The 20,095-nt window shown below is 41.9% G+C and overlaps 1 protein-coding gene across 4 annotated transcripts in view; it reads right to left on the bottom strand.

Annotated features, from left to right (window-relative positions):
• LTBP1 (latent transforming growth factor beta binding protein 1) overlaps window positions 1-20,095 on the bottom strand; it is a 264,927-nt gene that overhangs the window by 30,861 nt on the left and 213,971 nt on the right. For all 4 annotated transcript variants that reach the window (XM_068232113.1, XM_068232115.1, XM_068232116.1 and 1 more), the window contains 3 exons: window positions 8,373-8,540; window positions 4,887-4,973; window positions 1,489-1,617 (listed from right to left, as the gene is read on the bottom strand). In XM_068232113.1, coding sequence (XP_068088214.1) covers window positions 1,489-1,617; window positions 4,887-4,973; window positions 8,373-8,540 — 384 coding nt within the window. The remainder of the gene's footprint in view (window positions 1-1,488; window positions 1,618-4,886; window positions 4,974-8,372; window positions 8,541-20,095) is intronic.

The following is a 20,095-nucleotide window of genomic DNA, read 5'->3' as shown; positions in this document are numbered from 1 at the left end:
GGAAATAATCATAACACCAGGGAGGTTAATATGGGTGTGCAGTAACAGTATACATAATCTTGACGAATTCATTGGGGTGCTGGAGCAAACTGACAGAGATAGTGTGGGTAAATAGTGTAGAAAAAGTAAAATAAATTGGCTCTTGTGTGCAAACAAAGTATTTATTCAAAAAATTGTACATAATAGAAACATAGCTCCAAATACCAAATAGAAAACAAAAACAACACACATTTTTGTATTCTATGTGGTACTTGGATCTATTTTTCTATTATGTACATTCTTTGAATAAATAAAGACAACTACTTTGCATGTACCCAAGATCCAATTTCTTTTTGTTTTTCTATATTGTTGGCATAGTGCATACAAATGTGTTTGATATAGGCAGTTATATTTATTTATTTATTTATTTGTTGATTATTTTTCTTAGATCATTCCCTGTTTTGGCATTAATTTTAGTGGTGTGATATTGGGTAAATAGTGCTTACTTTTATCTGTAATATGTGTTTTATCCTCAGCGAAGAGCTGTTTGTAATTGATCCGCCTAGCTTACCCAATACCTAACCCTAGTCTCACCCCATAATATAAACCCCTTTCTGATACTTAAATCTTATGCCCCTGAAATTAACCTCTTCCTGACAACTAAACCCCAAACGCCTCCCTTGATGTTAACCTTTTCTTCTTGCAATGTCCATCCTCACACCTGACCTGATCTAAGCACTGGGACCAATATGCAGTAGTCCATCCCTTCACCTGTTTAATAGCAGAACTTTATGTATCAACCACACTGCATAATTGGCGCCGTATAGCATTTGCAGACACCCCAATTATGCAAAGTTAATAGCTGAAAAGCTGCCAAAATGCTTTCAAATTATACACCTGACACCATTAATCCCGAAATAAAAAACCCTATAGAGTCTACAGCAACACTAGAATACATTGTTTTCAAATTATGCAGAGTAGCATCAAGAGCTGAAAACTGCCAACATGCTTTCAAATTAAACCCCAGACATTATCGATCCCCCCCAAAAAACAACAACAACAAAAAAATAAACTAATCGGTCTTTGGCAACACTAAAATTCATAACTCCCAAATTGACTGCATTCCTGTGGTGATTCACACTGAATTTATCAGCACCATAGTCTAGGGTTTAAATCTCATCAGGACTCCATAGACTTTGGGTGTGTTCCCCCCTTTCTTACATAATTTTCCAAAAGTATCTCTAGTGTCTTTTTCACGTGTCAAATTACGTTATTTGCCAAATATCAAATACTGTAACTTTAAACACAATTTTTGGATGCACATAAATGCTTATGTATTGGTGCCTGGTATGAATGTTCATTTATCAATGGCACTGAATTTTAACTGGTGCAATGTTAGCTGACACATATGTACTATTTGAAGTATGGTCATGGAATTCAGTTACACTATAATCTACAATTTCCCCAAATACTATGTATTGATAGTGGCTGCATAAATGCTTGACTTACCAAAACACTGAAGTTTCACAGAATCATAATATGTGCCTTGCTTGCAGTAACACTCATAGCTTGCCTCAGTGTTCAAACAAAAGCCATTTTTGCATATTTCTTTTCCAAACAATTCACACTCATCAGCATCTGTAAAGGAGTCACATAGGAACTGAAAACAGGGCAAATATAACAGAGCAGGTCACATTTGTACTGTATGTGAGCTGGCAACCTCAGGTGTTTTGTGCTTCTATTACACAGAGAAACATAATCACAAACAGCTGGTTTTAATATTATAAGTCACTTTCCATGTAAATGTCATGGCTGTAGTCATAAAATGGTGAGAGCGGTGTAGTAAACAATACTTTGGTAAAGTAAAATTACTGCCCTCACACATCAAGTAAGCATAACTATGCATGCCGCCAAGTAGTTTTTTAGCCATTTGGTTTTGCCACAGCACCTTAGTGACTACAAGAGGTGATAAGAGGCATCCAGATGATAATAAAACTGTGTTAAAAACAGTCAAAATGCCTCAGGCCAAATACAGTGACAGTGTTCTCTATAGTCTGAGCTGAAGACGCTTTTAGCTCTGGCTATAGAGAACTCTGGCACTGTATTCGGCCTGAAGAGGTGGGCTGAGACTCACAAAACGTTAGTATTAAAATTCTTAGTCATTATCTGACCTTGTCATCATTGAGGTAAGTCACCTCACCTTTTCTATTTTAACTGTTTTTAATGCAATTTAATCATCATCTGGGTGCCTCTTATCCCCCTTTGGGTCACACACTTCGGAAGGGTTAGTCTTTTTGGTTAGGGCTTTCTACCCCTACAACCATCTAGAGCATACATATCAAACTCCGGCCCGTGGGCCTAATCTGGCCCTCTAAGCCATTAAATTTGGCCCTCAAGTGGTTTCCCCACTTTACATTATGTTTGGCCCACTCTAGACCACCAGAGGAGCTATATTGGAAGTTAAGCCCTATGGGGGAATTAACTAAACACTAGGGAACTGTATAGGGGAGGGTGGGAGCCTCTAGACACCAAGGAATTGTATTGGGGAGGGAGGACTACTAGACAAAATGGAACTGTATGGGGCTGAAGGGGGGCCATTAGACACCTGGGAACTTTATAAGGGAGGAAGGTGGCCAGTAGACATTGAGAATGGCCCGCGACTACGTTCCAGTGTACAATTTCGGCCCTCTTTGTATTTGAGTTTGACACCCCTGATCTAGAGCATCTCCACCCATCTGCAGTGGTTGGTCGCCCACATGCAACTCCACCATCTGGGTCCCCCTGCTGTATCTCCCAACCCCCACAAGATCCAAATGCATTAGTGCCCCCGTCCCCCGCACTGAAAGGGGTAGAGGCTGAGGGGTGCAGAGCAGTGGCATACATTATCTTAATCCAGCAAAGCGATATGTCCTACTCACTCCTCTCTACACTGTAGCCTGTACAGGTGTGTCAATGGACACACCTCAGCTTGCACTATATGGTGGCTATCAGCAATTCCAAGTGGTGTGCATTTCTTGGCACCACTGCTGGTGTGAACAGGTCCTTAGAATAGGTCACTGAGAGTGAAAAGGTAAGGGCTGATTCACACCACAAGTGCTTTTCTAAGTGCCAGTGATATAAAAGCGCTTGCTAATGTAATGCTATGTGTGATTTTAACAAAGAAAACATTGCAATGCTAAATTAAAAAACGCACACATGATATTATAACATTAGCAAAACTCTTCAAATCACTTGCACTTACAAAAGTGCTTGTAGCGTAAATTAGCCCTAACTGTACTACTACTGGAAAAATGACTGGTACAGACTTATCTACACCAAAGCTATCTAGTACTGAGAAGTGAGCACTGAAAACGAATGCTCTACATTCATTAAAAAAAGGCAGGGGGGTAATGGATGAACATCTACAGTCTTCTATTTGCTGTGGCTTTGGACTAATATTTACCAATGCAGCGTCATTTTGGTTCTACATAGCAATATCATACAACGCTGATCTCCAGCCTGCTGTACTGTGTGCTGTAAGGCTGGCCATACACTTACAGATTGCCATCCAATGTGGCAAAATGATTGATTCCTCTCTGAAAGGAATTGATTAAGAGTGGAATTAATTCCAAACACATACTGCACATTGATTTTCAATAGATTGTAGTAGGGATGCAGTGCAGCGCTATGGGCTGTCAATCTGCTAGCTTCTGCTGCAGAAGCTAGCAGATTGACAGCCCATAGTGCTCAATCTAGTCTGCCAGAAATCGAACGAGAAAATCAATAATTGTATGGGCGCCTTAACCTGCTGGGCGGTCTGGACGAGCTCAGCTCGTCCAGTACCGCCGGAGCCTGCCGCTCAGGCCCTGCTGGGCCGATTTGGCTCAAATAAAAAGCAGCACACGCAGCCGGCACTTTGCCAGCCGCGTGTGCTGCCTGATCGCCGCCGCTCTGCGGCGATCCGCCGCGAGCAGCGGCGAAAGAGGGTCCCCCCAGCCGCCTGAGCCCAGCGTAGCCGGAACAAAAAGTTCCGGCCAGCGCTAAGGGCTGGATCGGAGGCGGCTGACGTCAGGACGTCGGCTGACGTCGATGACGTCACTCCGCTCGTCGCTATGGCGACGATGTAAGCAAAACAAGGAAGGCCGCTCATTGCGGCCTTCCTTGTTTATTCTGGGCGCCGGAGGCGATCGGAAGAACGCCTCCGGAGCGCCCTCTAGTGGGCTTTCATGCAGCCAACTTTCAGTTGGCTGCATGAAATAGTTTTTTTTTTATTAAAAAAAAACCCTCCCGCAGCCTGCCTGGCGATCTTAATAGAACGCCAGGCAGGTTAATACCACCCTTCCTGAGTAGGTCTATATACCCTCTTACATGCTTAACGCTTATCTGATAGCATAACATTTCACAATTCTACACCAAAATATCCTGCTCTGAAATGTCAGTGAAAACAGTAAAGATATGACTAGTTGTTCCTACATGTTGCACATTGTTTTTCTTAAAGGACAACTGAAGTGAGGGGATATGCAGGCTAACATATTTATTTGCTTTTCAACAATATTAAGCAATGTCAGTTGCCTGGCTATCCTGCTGATCCTCTGCTTCTAATACTTTAAGCCATAGACCCTGAACAAGCATGCAGCACATCAGGTGTTTCTGCTTGCTTGTTTCTGGTGTTATTCAGATACTACTGCAGCTAATATATCAGCAGGGCTGCTATATTCGTCTTACTTCAGCTGTCCTTTAACTTAAAAAATGAACATCACTATAAAGTGCATGCATAAGATATAAGATGGATCAAAGTAAACAGGAGGAAAACTGTTACTGTTATGCACAGTCATTTTCTGCAATATAAATACTAAATAAGAATAATACACTTCAGAGGGGATCCGTTTTGCACCTATTACGTCTCCCCAGATTTGGTAAAGACTAACCTTCATAGGTCAAGCCGTTGCCCTCATAGAGGGGTTCCTTGGATGGCACATAGCCTTTCCCTTCAGGACACAATAATGCAAATTCATCTAAAATACAGCAAAGGGAGACATTAGATAGGCTTGTTATGACTTTATAAAGTGATCATTGTGTACAGGTGCAGGTACTTCTTGCAGCACGGTTTTCGATTCCACATTACTTATAAAGCAAGGATGAATGTATAGCAAGATGACAAGTATGATAAACACTTGTTTATTTTAGTGCTGGATATATATTACAACCATTGCCTATAATATATATATGGTCATGTTTTGTAAATAAATATAATAAATAACTGTTTAAAAATTATCCTGTTATGTTCTAAAAAAAAACCCACATGTACAGTATTATAAGTGCTTTGCTTATCTGCTCAGCTACTTCTCAATCATAACCGTGACTATAGCATGCATGACTGACCGCTGCAGCCAGGGGCATGATGACAATGTGAGCCAGTTCCTTTTCTGTGGGCCAGTTCCTTTTTAGTGCAGCAGAACAACATATTTACCTGTTCCAGCGCTGTGTCGTGCCTCTGATCTTTCCTGCAGCCCCAAACTCTATGCCGCAGCTCCCAAGTCTTCCTGCATGCTATGTGACTTGCATCGTTAGTCAGAGGCAGGTATGAAGCATAAAGTGTGCAGCTGCAGGGAAGTGAAGTGGAGATTTGATGCAGCACTGAAAATGGTAAATATAATGCTCTACAGTGTAACTCTGCAGTATGGGAAAGGGGTGTGGGCGTTGTGGTGCATAAAGTGAGTGTGCTTTACTGGCCATACTAGCAAGGGCAGGGGGGGTTAGCATAGTGTTTAACGACCCACACTTGGAGGGAAGGGTTGGATCCTAGGGAGACATTTTTTCTGGGGGAGCCCGTGGGTTGTAAGTCCACAATCTGTCTATGTCATCCTGGTTACTACAGAAGCAATAAAACACACACTTCATATATGCCGCCATTAGCAATCTTTGCTTGACTATTAGGGTAGCATTGCAGGAAACACACGCTGTACACACCTGCCATTCATCTATAGCTGAGCAACTCGTACCGCCAGCAGAGAGGAGGGATGATGGGGCAGCACATGTAGTAGTTTCACGTTTAGTAGATTCCAGTGACCAGGTAAGTGTGAGTGTTATGGGCTTGATCTCCATTTGCTGTTCAGGAATCCGGCTAAATGGATAACTAAACAACCTCAGGAGGGATGATTGGGCTATGATTGAGGGCCAGTGTGGTCCAAAAAAAGGTTTAGCAGTTCTTTTAAATTTTTTACACGTTTCCTTTTTTTCTATTGATTAAATAAAGGTGCATTTTTAGACAGGGTTTGGATCTTTTCTGTTACTGTAAATATGCTAGATTATCGCCCGAGAAGGTGCCAAACAACTATCTTAGCAGAAGATTGTCTTGCATGTATAACAGATGCATGTGAAGAAAAGTTCCACCCCACTGTAAATTCTGCTCACTGAGAAGTTCAACTCAAATTCTTTCCATTAACATTTTTTTTACAAATACAACCAGTCGATTGAAGCATTTAATCTCCCAAATCCTGCCATCTTAAAAAGGTACACAGATTTATAAAAAAAAATCACTGTACATAATAAATATGACAGCATTCATTTGAAAAGGGTGCCTGGAAAAAAGGGCGCCTGATATAGCAGAGAAACGTAAATTCAGTTATAAAAGTGTGCCGGATGATTTATTTTCCGCTATAAAAGGGAGCTTGATTTGGCCAAAAAATGTTTTGGCTCTAAAAGGGAGTCAAACATAGCGGAGATTTATGGGGGGTTATAAAACAGCACTGGATATAGCAGAGAAAAGTGATTAACTTCTCCCTACTCTCACACAGAACCCTCACCTGGTGGTGCCTAACCCTAAGACCATCGGTGGTGCCTAAGCCTAAGACCCCCCTGGTTGTGTCTAACCCTAAGACCCTCCCTCATTGTGCCTAACCCAAAGACTCCCCCCCCCCCCTTGGTGGTGCCTTATCCTAAGACCCTCCCACCACGTGATTCCTAACCTTAACCTCCCCTCCCCAGCCCGATGGTGCCTAACCTTAAAGGGACACTGTAGGGGGGTCAGGGGAAAATGAGTTGAGGTTACCCGGGGCTTCTAATGGTCCCCCACAGACATCCTGTGCCCGCGCAGCCACTCCCCAATGCTCCGGCCCCGCCTCTGGTTCACTTCTGGAATTTCAGACTTTAAAGTCTGAAAACCACTGCGCCTGTGTTGCCGCGTCCTCACTCCCGCTGATGGCACCAGGAGTGTACGGCGCAGGCCCAGTATAGTCTGTGCCTGTGCCATGCGCTCCTGGTGACATCAGGGGAAGCTAGGACACGGTAACGCAGGCACAGTGGTTTTCAGACTTTAAAGTCTGAAATTCCAGAAGTGAACCGGAAGCAGGGCCAGAGCATCGGTGAGTGGCTGCACCGGCACAGGATGCCTGTGGGGGACCATTAGAAGCCCCGGGTAACTTTAATTCATTTCCCCCCGACCCTCTACAGTATCCCTTTAATCCCCCATGGTGATGCATAATCTTTGCTGCATTTTAAAAGAGCCTGGGGAGAACACTGTAGCTGAGATTTTTTTATAGCTATATAAATGCAGCTACAATGAGGATTTCCAAGGATCGGTTATATCAGTTTGAGTCTAAATTTGGTCACATCAGAAAATTTGGTTTGGTTTTTAAAATGGTGTTTGTGAGGTCGGATGCTTCCATCTGATTGGTTACTCTGGTACATGTTACTTACCCATGTCTAAGTATGTGGAAGAAGCTGGGTGGATTACATTTTTTAAATTGTTTTTAGTGAGCAATATTTAAAGCAGTACCGAGCCTCCCGACCTACGCATTGTGCACTCAGCTTTGTTTAGCGCATGCTGAATCTCTGTAACCTCCTGGATGCATGGATAATTTGAACGGTACTTTGCTTGCCATAGCTGTATGTTCTAACTCAGCCTTTTTCCCTGGAGGAACCCTGCAAATAACTTTTGGATCTCAAGGACCCCTGCAAATAATTTTGCAAGAGGGATGGTCTTTAGAAGTAGGTGAGGCTGTTTATTTCACTATCCCCTATTACACTGCCACTCATTATACTGTCTCCTTATTCTAGTGCTTTTTATTATTGTAATCATTATTATTCTGACCCCCAATTTAGTGCTTGTTTTTACAGTACCCCCTATTATAATTTGCTCCATTATACTTCCCCCACGGTAGGGGGAAATGCCAAGGAACCCCTGCAGACTACTCACGGAACCCTAGTTGAGAAAGACTGTTGTAACTGTGGAAATTGCATCGACAAAATTGAAATGACAAAAAAAAAATGAGCTGCATCTCTCCTGCATAAGTTAAATGGCTTAGATTTACACTTGATCACATTTCCAGAAATCAGCAGATTGATTTTAGGATATTAGGATATCTCCTACAATGTCATAGGAAGAGAAAATCAATGTTGTAAAGTGTACATACCGGAGGCTATGACCGGACATGGGAACATCTCGCAGGTGTCTCCCCAAGCAGCTCCCAGAGTACAGCAGCATTCTTGCTTTGTAATGTTTACAGTAAGAACATTCTCACAGAAATTAACATTATTGAGGTTGTAGTAGCATTGCTTTTTGTCTTCATCATAATGGTCATCTACAGAAAAATAAAATACATGATCAATGAGAAGTACACAGAGATTAGAATGACATACACACAAAAATATACAGGAAAACTTGCAAGATTTTTCACATAAGCAATCCTATACTTAGTATACGTAGTATAGTCACTGAACCTAAAAGACTAACTGTACCTTTGGAGCTAATTGCATCATGCTGTCAGTCACTGGAATTACAGCACATGTTAATAATACATTCTGCATATTTACACAGCTTTTTTTTTTTTTTTTGTAAATTCTTTATTTAACAGTTTTTTAAACATTGAACAAAGAAGATCAAGTCATACAATATAACAACCAGGAGAAGGATCTACAGACATAGGTCAAGTATAGATGTTAATTTGAGATATATAAATTACAGCAAGCCAGCACTGTAGCTGATAGGATATACAATTGACCTAACAAGTTTCATATTTACAGAGCGAAAAAATAACATATTAGAAAGGAGAGCAACATATCAGATGTGGAGTCCCGTTCTTTTGGAGAGCTGATAGGTGTCTGGGAGCCCATTGGGAACATACATCCCAGAACACCTGTATATATTGCGAAATGATAGAACTCTCATCCTTCACGCCCAAGCTCTATCAGAAGTATAGGAATACATGGTTACTAATTAAAGGTGCTTCATCGGTCTAAACCTAGTTGGTCAAGAGCAATCGTAAAGAAACAAAAAATAAAATAAAAGTAAAACACTGAGAAATATAGACAGAAGAGAGAAAGGAAGGGAAAAAGAATGAGAGAGGGAAAGATCAGAACACGTGGCGGAGCACTCCTCTCCAATGCATCTCAGATAAGTGCTAATACCCCTAGTACTATTGAATGACAACGTAAGGGGCAAAGGAAGGATGTGTACAGGCCAAGGAGGTCACAGGTGGGAAGCAGAGAGCAGATCCTTATATTTATCAGACTCCAGAAAATCATGCCAGGGCATCCAGGTACGGGAGCATTGCTCTGTGGTATTATGAATGGAAGCAGTTAAAGACTCCATCTCACATATAAATTTGAGCTCTGCTATCCATTCTAAAATTGAGGGGGGATTAGTGTCTTTCCAATGTTTAGTTATGGAAAATCTTGCGGTCTGTAATAGATGTTTCATCAGGGACTTCTTCACTTTTTTGATTGGTTTATGTGTATGCTATAAGAAGTAAAAGGCAGGATCTGCTACCGGGTCTGCACCCGTGAGCTCCTTAATGTAAATTTGCACTTTGGCCCAAAAACTTTTTATCAGTCGACAGTCCCAGAAGACATGGAGCAGTGTCCCTGTTTGTTGCTTACATCTCCAACATGTAGAATCCGCAGTGGGATAGATCTTATGTAATCTGCTGGGCGTAAGATACCAACGGGTTAGGAGTTTATAGTTAGATTCTTGAACCCTTGAATAAATAGAGGTTTTATGGTTTAAAAGGATAATCTTATCCCACTGTTGATCCGAGAAGGAGACCTGCAAATCTGCTTCCCATTTTTCTTTTAGAGAGTGTGACCAGGTTTCGTCAGAGCAGAGCCACTGGTAAATGTTGGTCAAGGATTTCCATATGGGGCCTTGGCCATTGCATAACACCTCAAAGGGGGTTAAAGATCTGGATAATTGATCTTTTGAGCCAACTGATCGAGTAAAATGAATAAATTGCAGTAGACTCCAGGGGTCTAGAAAGGGACAATTTCGTATTTCTTGTAATTGTTCAATCGTGCACCAGTTCCTGCCCACCAAGAGGTCTCTGGCTCTAAGAGAGCTGCCCATACGCCAAGGTACATAGGCATTGCTGTGACAACCTGGAGGAAACAGAGTGTTATCTAAAATAGAGAGTAAGGGTGAGGGCCATGGTGAGAGATTGGATGTATTGCGATATTTCCGTAGGTTATCTAAGGTAGATTTGACTGATACTGACACTGAAGATGAGGTTCTACTGGACCACAGCTTTTTTTTTTATCATGTTTATCGGTGACAGTTTGCTCATCCATACACTGATCTTCCACAATTTTGTGCATACTTAAAGGTTCACCAAATATCTGTCCAACTATCTGCCAAACCTGTCTGTTAAGCCACATACAACTTTTGTTGTGAAACAAGTTGAAACAACTAAAAAAAAAGTATTTTGCTATTGTTCAAACAGCTGATAAGACTGATAAGAAGTCAATCCAACAGTTGGATTGACTTCTTATCAGTCTTATCAGTTTTTTGAACAATAGCAGAATATTTTTTTTTTAGTTGATCAACTTGTTTCACAACAAAAGATGTCTGACAATTGTGCTGCATAAAAGACTGCTGTTGAACTAGTGAAACAAGTTTGGTAGATACTTGGACAGATAATTGGTAGGTGCGTATGAACCTTTAGGGCTCGATTCACAAAGCGGTGCTAACCCAGTGAGAGACTTTAGGCGTGATAACCATTGCACCACACTGGTGAAAAGCAGTTTAGGCGTGATAATTTTAGGCATGATAAGTTTAGGCATGCTAAGTTTAGATCACACGCAAAATCCTGCACGCAAAGCAGCGCCATTAAACTCTATGCGAAGTGCACCAGACTTTGCTAGCGCAAAAATTTTGATCAGCTGTGCACTGCGGTGCTAACCCAGTTGGTGCTTAAACTTATCACGCCTAAACTTATCACACCTAAACTTATCATGCCTAAACTGAGTTTAGGCGTGATAAAGGGCTTTTCACCAGCGTGCTAACTGTTAGCACCGCTTTGTGAATCAGGCCCTTAGACCCACTACAAAGCCTAATAGGAACTTATCTGCAAGAATATCCTAATCAGGCCACTCCCAATCTCAGCATTGCACAAAATTACCAAAAATCATTGCCAAATAAATTGCAGTGGATACAGAGTTTTATTTTGCTGTTTAGTGTCAAGCCTACCAGCAACTACAGCCTTCTGTAGTCATTCATTTCTTCTATCTTGCACAAACTAGAATTGCACAGTTACAGGGCTGTGGAGTGGAGTCATCCGAGGGGTACCGCCCCGGAAGTGGCAGAGTGCGAGGACCTGAGCGTTTGGTGAGTGGACGGCTGTGCGCGCGGCAGCCAATACCAGCCTCGGAAAGCCCTCGGTGGCCCACACAAACGGGGGAGAGCCCGTCTAAAAACTCATGCGATGTAAACTTCTTTAAATGTGTAAGTGCACTATAATTTTTAGCATTAAACTTTTTAAGCAGTATTACGCTATGTTGTGCCTCTTTATTGGAGGTTGTATATAAGGCTATATGAAGAGGAAAACATAGAAGTGGAGCATTGGAGAATTGCTGAGTCTGTTACGGAGGTCCCAAAACCTGCAGGGAGAAATCTAGATCGATTGGTCGGGGGTGACCAGGGAATAACCCCAAAGTGGCACTGTTGGTCTTCCAAGAGGGTGAGTCGTATTCTGATCGGGTGTGGTGGTGGTGACTAACATCTGAACTGTATAAGAAGGAATCTCAGGGAGCAAGAAGGACTGTGTTGCGCTAGGGATCATTGATAAACTGTTTGCAATTTTTGAAATCCCAGCGTACTGCCTGAACTTGGGACATTGGTTGGAGCACAGAGTGCGCAGTGTTACTTATAATAATCCTTTTGCTAATTAGTAAGGCAGCTGACAGTGCCGGGGGGTGCGCTCTGAAGCGCACCCGATCGTGCACAACAGGGCTGCAAGCAGGTCAGTATATCTACGTGGCTGTGGCTTGGATGGTGCCACAGCTGACGTAGATATACTGTAGTGGTGGGAAAAGTGGTTAAACACAATGTAGAGGATAGCGGGTTGGCACTACTTCTGATGGAAATTGCATTGGTGTACCTTGTAAATAGCCCATATAATCAGCTAGAGCATGCTCTGGTATACAGTTGTATATAAATGCCACAGAAAAAGAAGTGCAGAGAGAACCGGCACTGCTGCAATTGCCGATTTATTGGTATCCAAAAGTGAATGCAAACATCACGTGTACAGAAACACATATATGAAAAATTGCTGTGTGCAAAAACATACCATTTGGGTGAGGGCTATTGGTGGGTGCTGGGTACTTAAAGGAAACCAGAGATGAACACTTTGGCACAAAATAAACATTCCCCTCAATAGATTTTACAAAATAAATACTATACCTGGCATTTTCACCGCTCTGGTGAGACTTTTTTGTGTTTTTTTTTACTAGAACGTCATGCAAAACACAGTTAATCAGAAAAGCATATTATTTAGTGGGCTGTGTGAAAAATGAAATTACCATTTCTAAAAACCTCTTATGACTAACAAATCTAGGTTAAAAAAATGTTTTTCAATATACCCTTACATTAGCAGCTCCTCCCATTTCATCACAGCTCTCTGTGATGCTGCAAATATACAGAACAGGAAAGCAGAGCCAGAAGGGGGCAGGCTTGGGCTTGAAAAGACATCAGAGAAGACAGACTCAGCTACAATGATTCCTGAGCAAAGCCAGACTAAATGATCAGTTAGGGATTTTATCAGGGCTGATAACAAGCAGGCTGAGCAGTGAAGGAAGTAACAGAGAGCAGGGTAGGTGTCGTCTCTAATGTTCTGATATATATAGTAAAATACATGAGGGTGTTTCGTCTCTGGTTCACTTTAAGCCTGACAGCCTCCGTAGATGTGCAGACTGGCACAAAACGGCCGTCAGGCTTAAGCACCCAGCACCCACCACAACAACCAATAGCCCTCACCCGAATGGTATGTTTTTACACACAGCAATTTTTCATATATGTGTTTCAGTACATGTGATAGTTGCATTCACTTTTGTATATCAATAAATCAGCAATTGCAGCAGTGCCGGTTCTCTCCATATTAATATTTGTCAAGCAATAATCTAAAATTGTGCTACTCACCAACATAATTGTGAACTTATTGCCACCCAAATATTGATCTTTCCTCTTTGAGTATTAATCGGTAAATAAATGTATCGCTGCTGACACTCGATGCTCATATTATTAAGTTGTGTTTTATTACAACAGGCATTATTGGAGGAAACATATTGTACCGAACACGGCGATTAAAGCGCTGCATGAATTAGGCGCGGCTATTCCTTCAATGCCATTTTCGGCTATAAAACTTCTTGCAGGCGCAGACTGCATAGTATGGGCGCAGGGCAGCCCGACCTCTCCCTTCCTATATAGCGGCTATATTGTGTATGTTTACCGTCCGAAATATTTATAGGTTATCTTGCTGTAAAGGATGGGAGGAGCCACAGAGAGGGCAGCCCGACCTCCCTCCCCTTCTCTCCCCGCGCCGCCCTCCGTGCTCCCTTCTAGGACTCAAGAGTAATGCGCACCGACACAGGGAAGCGATGTAAATACCTGCCTCACCTCCAATTGCCGCTCACTCACCGCCGGTCTACTCTCTGCATAGCCGTTGTAAACAGCAGCGGCTATGCAGAGAGGAGAAGACCGGCGGCGAGTGAGCGGCAATTGGAGGTGAGGCAGGTATTTACATCGCTTCCCTGTGTCGGTGCGCATTACTCTTGAGTCCTAGAAGGGAGCACGGAGGGCGGCGCGGGGAGAGAAGGGGAGGGAGGTCGGGCTGCCCTCTCTGTGGCTCCTCCCATCCTTTACAGCGAGATAACCTATAAATATTTCGGACGGTAAACATACACAATATAGCCGCTATATAGGAAGGGAGAGGTCGGGCTGCCCTCCCTGCGGCTGCTGCTCAGGCTCCCCCCTCCATTACAGCGACATAAGCGATAAATAGTTCAAACAATAAACAGACGTATAGCCGCTATATAACAAGCACGATAATCGCGCCCAATTCAACAAGCGGCTAATTCAAATGTACCCTATTGTACACCAGCATTCTGTGAAACATCAGTAAAGCTTACAAACTGGTTTTATAATGTTTTGCTCTTTATGATAATATATTTTTATGTTAACTTTGTAAGAGGCACCTGAGTATGTAAGTGGTATGGTGATGTGTTGTGTATAAGACACATAGAGTAGTAGTCACATGGGAAACCTTAAAACAGGGGCGTTGCTAGCCCCAAAGATCAGTGGCACATGCCTCAGATCTATTCTGGTGGTGCCCTGGATATCCCCCAAGCAGCGGACGGCAGTACTCACCTCTGGCCGCTTGGTCTCCAGACTGCATACATCTTCTTTTCCAGGCTTCTCCCTCTAGTGTCTGAGAATGAATCATACACTAGAACTTCTAGCATCTGATTTGGGGAGAATCACCAGCTACCGAGGAGGTCTCCAGACTTGGAGAGTGGATGAAGGAGATGAGTAGTTCCTCCGGCTGTGCTACTCTGCTGGGGGGGGGGGGGAAGGGGGGGGGAGGAACAGTCAGAACACACACAATGATGCATGCTCCCTAAGGAGGCTCCAGGCACCGCAGCTTCCAGCATGTCACCACAACACCCAGCATGCCACATAGAGGTAGCACAGTGCCCAGCATGGCACCACACAGCACCCAGCATGTCCCATAAGTTTAAGTGACACTGCCTATGTGTGATATGCTGCATTATTTTTCTCTATTAAAGCGGACCCAAACCAAACATTTTTTTAATTAAAAATATTTAGTTGCACCACTCTGACACATGCAAAGATAAATAAACACTCCTTCAAACCTATGATAATTTCAGTGCATGCTTTTCACCCTTCTCTTTTTATAGCTAGGATTATACTGGGGGCAGCCATTAGCAATTCCTCCATTGCCGGACACCATCTACTCCACCAGTTTGCCGGAAAAATCCCGGCAATTTGAAAGGAAGGGAGGGGTTCCTCCAATAAATGTAAAATATTTTATATTTGTCATCATGCAGCTGAAAAAAGGCTGCTATTTATTATTATAATTTAGAAAATAGATTTTATTTCTGAAATCTTGTATTTTTAATTTGGGTCCACTTTAATGAAGAGGGGGGCTTCATTTAACATTTTGCTGGGCAGGCCTACATAGACCGCTTTTAAGTTCTTATAAATGTGGCCCCGCCCATGACCACACCCACATTTGGGTGCATGGCCACAGACATTTCTTTCACTGTTACTTAATAAACTATGGGCTTGTAATTAGGGATGGACGCAAAACTGAAAAAAATGCACCTTTATTTCCAAATAAAATATTTGCGCCAAACATGATAGGGATATAATTTAAACAGTGTAATTACCGGGACAAATGGGCAAATACATTTCATGGATTTTAATTACAGTAGCATGCATTATTTAAAAACTATAATGGCCGAAAACTGAAAAATAATGATTTTTTCCTCACATTTTTTCCTATTTTCCCATTAAAACACATTTAGAATGAAATAATTCTTGGTAGAATGTCCCACCTAAAGAAAGCCTAATTGGTGGCGAAAAAAACAAGATATAGTTCATTTCATTGCGATAAGTAATAATAAAGTTATAGACAAATGAATGGAAGGAGCGCTGAAAGGTGAAACTTGCTCTGGTGTTTCAGGGGTGAAACCCCTCAGTTGTGAAGCGGCTAATATCCAAATAGGAACTTTCCTCTCTGTGTACCTAATGATGTCTGCCTAACATGCATAAACAAACCAGCTGAAGTTTCATGTTGGATTTTTTCTAACAATATTGTCATAAATTAAAATAAATGCAGAAGAGGTATCACATATTCAAGTATAAAGCCATGAGGAAAAGAAGATCAACTATACTATGGTTTGGCCAAAGAAGGAGGGGATATACTGTGCCAAAAGGAACATGCTACTTTCATTAAATGTTCGCATTTTGTCTGTAGAAAACAGTATTGAATCAAATGGCACCTGCTTTAAGTTTATAAGTTCAAAAGGCAACTGGGTTCCTTTCTCTCAGGGATTTCTTTAACACATGTTTTTTATCTTTCTTTGTCCCAATTAATGTCCTAATACTGCAATAACCATGACTATCTACAAATCATGCACTAAGTCGTAAATCCCTGATAGATGATTTAAAGATGCTGAAGGATTTTTATACACATAATGAGGTAAGCAGATAATTCTCCTTTTGGTAAACCAATCTTTAACCTTAGGCAAGAGATCAGAGTATCTGTCTGACCTCTTCCACTGCTGAACAAGTCATGATCTGCCATTAATCTGCATGCACAATAAGCTTTGTTAAGAATGGCTGCAATCATCACTAATGAGGAGGAACAGGGGAACTTTTACTATAAAAGATTGTCTTGATATACACTACAAAATTCAATATTGCCTCCTTAAAACTGAAGGTAATTGCAGGTCAACACTTCTGGCATCTGTCCAAAAAGTGATCCTAATACGGTACTGCAGATCGTTGGGCCAAGCCAAGTACTTTAGTTCTTTATGCTGCCCACACATACATACCAAAACCCTGTACTACCGTGTGCACACACACACACACACACACACACACACACAAACTAAACTTTATAGAGCCATTAGCAACCTGAATACATCTATTTCATGTAATGTGGCCTTCATCAGTGCAACATGTGAAGCCAATGTGGAAGTTATAACTAGAGTACTGTGCATGGACCAAAAAGAACTAAAAGGCCATCTACTGGAAGCTCTAAAAAGTAAAATTTGCTTTGTTAAACAGAAGGCAAATGTTGTACATCACTTCCAGTAAGAATAGAAAAGGCAAGACCATAATCCATCACTTTAGGACAGTTAGTGGTGCTACGAAAATAATCAAAATAATCCCTTTGAAGGCTAAATAAATAAATATGCAGATAATGATTTGTAAACATACAGACTGGTGACAGCGCTCATGGATGTATCTGATTGCAAGCCTACAGAGGCAATGCAGAGCCCCTATGGAACTAAATACACGCCCTGAATGCAAAGCAGAGGCAAATTGTGTGCTAATTCTAATCTAAAGCTTTTTGAAGTGATTTTGAAACAGTGAATGCAGCTGGCCACTAGTATACTTACATTCAATTCATACAGCAGGAGGAATGGCAGCGTTTTCAAAACTCATACCTGAATGATTTTTTTTGCATAGATGTGCAGAGCTCCAATAACTACTGGACTAAAGTACACAACAACACTCATTACAGGCACAAAGGGGGGGACACAGCTTCAGTGAGGGGTGAACCTATACCTGAATTATTTATCTGCCATGAGATGCAGAGCTCCAATAACTACTGGACTAAAATGCAAACCTGGCTTTGTGCACATATTATCACTGAAGCGAACACCCCCCTTTGCCTGTAGTGAAAGCCAGGTTTGCATTTTAGTCCAGTAGTTATTGGAGCTCTGCATCTCATGGCAGATAAATCATTCAGGTATAGGTTCACCCCACACTGAAGCTGTGTCCCCCCCTTTGTCAGGCACAAAGGGGGGGGACACAGCTTCAGTGTGGGGTGAACCTATAATGAGTGTTGGTGTGTACTTTAGTCCAGTAGTTATTGGAGCTCTGCACATATATGCAAAAAAAATCATTAAGGTATGAGTTTTGAAAGTGCTGCCATTCCTTCAGCTGTATGAGATAATGATTTGTATTGGATAGTAGAGAGAGATTAAAAGACACCTGAATCAGAAAATAAAAAGTGACATGCTTACCTCAGTAGTGGGAATCCTCACTCCAGAGGCTTCCCAGATCCTCCTGCAGTCCACAATACAACACAAGGACCCTCTGTACCTATTAGATTCAGCGCAAGTTGGATAGGTTTCTTCCAGAGGAAAAAAGCTGTGCATGAGCAGCTTCGTTCTACTGGGCATGTGCAAACCTTACTTACACATGCCCAGTGTGGATGTGCTTGTCCACAGCCAAAAGTTTGGCTGGAAAAATCAGAGGGTGCCTACAGTGGGCTGTAGAGGGATACAGGAAGAATCTGGATCATCTAGAGCAGAGCTCTCCAACCCTGTCCTCAAGCCCCACCAAAATCACTGGAGCTTCATTCACCAAAAGACCATCAAAAAACAAACATGGGTGGAAAGAGCAGACCTTAAACTAGAGACCGAACCACCTACACAAAATCCCATGCACTTACTATAAAGTCCAGGGGTTAAATAAAAGATGCTAACAATGCCAAGGACTTTAATGGAATTATTATTTGATCTTTCCTTATCTGAACAATGTACAGAATGGAGATTAGTATAATATGTATTTTGAATTTGAAAGTATGGAGGGTTCGGTAGAGGAAAGGGTCTAAGAGAATAGAGTATACAGTAGTTTGCAACCTGCTATGGCTCAAATTTAGGTCTTACCTACCTGTACAAAAAACAGGAGCTTTGCAAAAAATAACTACCGCAACCCATACCATGCAACAGTTTCTATTCAGAATGTGACATTCAGATCTGACGAAGGCGCAGAGCGCCGAAACGTGTAATGACGTCACACGCACTCCGTTTGTAGGCCCCGCCCACCGCCTCGCAAGACGAGCCTCCTGGTTTCACCGGACACTGCGCTGCTGGCCACAGCGCGTGCAACGTTGCCGCAGAGGGGTGTAGCGGGTGGCTTTCCCGCTGACAAGCGATTTTAATCTATCATCCTGTGAGTATTGAATTTGTTATGCGCAATAAAGTTTCCACCTTGGTAACGCACTTAGAGCGCTCCTTCTTTTCTTAGATCTATTCAGAATGTATTGGGAGTATATGCAATAAGTATATAAATGCTTTTAAACTAAAAGTTACCTTATATCTATGCCTTGGACAGAAATTGTTATGCTTCTCTTTTCTTAATTCTTCTTTCCACTTGATCAAACCAAACTAATAATTAGGATCCTTGAATAAATACTTGCTGGCAGCAGATTCAAAGGAAGAATTTCACAGCATCTAATTAGTCTATGTGCCACAAAATTGCCCATTTCCCAGAGGAGTTACCTTAACAAGGCTGAATCGGTGCCCATTGTGATATTTCCTGGCAGAGAGAAGAGAAGCTCTGTGTGCTGCAAAGCGGCAATTTATCTACTTTTCTGCTTAGAAGGAAAGGATAAAAAGCTTGCCGTTTTAGCCTAGAAGCAATAAGCTAGTTTTGCATACAAACTTCTAAGTAAGAATTTGAAAACGTATTGTGGAGCATATCCATTCATTGAAAAATGTAAATATTGTGTGTATGGGATCTATTGCTTTGTTTTTGGCATAAGGTAAGTAATTTGGAGTACTGTACAGGTAGTCCCAATTAAAGAACGAGAAAGGGACTGTAGATTTGCTCTTAACGCGAATCCGTTCTTAAGTCAGGACGTTTGAAATCGCTTCTTCAAACTTCCCCCACGGAAAAGACATCATCGCAACGGGATCGGGCCGTTTGTATTGGCGGGTCGTTCGTAAGTTGGGGCATCTGTAAACCAGGGACTACCTGTATTATATCTACAGTAATGCAGTACTTTTAAAGTGACCTATAAATAGAAATATGGTATTTGCCGTAGAAATATGGCAAAATGTTGCCATATTTGGTGTAGGGAAAGTCAATGTGAGAACAGGTAGATAAGGTGATAGTAGGATATCACTGAAATTTCCAATATTGTACTATCTGGAATATCCACTAGTAGAATATACTGTATACACTCGAGTATAAGCCGAGTTGTTGGGACAAAAAAAAATGGCCCAAAGGTGGACACAGCTGTGTCTTGCCTCATAATTGTTGTACATGATTTTTTACATGACTGCACTCTCAAAGTAACACATAGTAATTTACTACCCATCTTAC

Source organism: Hyperolius riggenbachi, chromosome 4 (genome assembly GCF_040937935.1).
Source record: "Hyperolius riggenbachi isolate aHypRig1 chromosome 4, aHypRig1.pri, whole genome shotgun sequence".
NCBI classification, from domain to species: domain Eukaryota; kingdom Metazoa; phylum Chordata; class Amphibia; order Anura; family Hyperoliidae; genus Hyperolius; species Hyperolius riggenbachi.
Note: the sequence above shows the minus strand (reverse complement) of the source record. Positions and strands in the feature narration are given on the sequence as shown.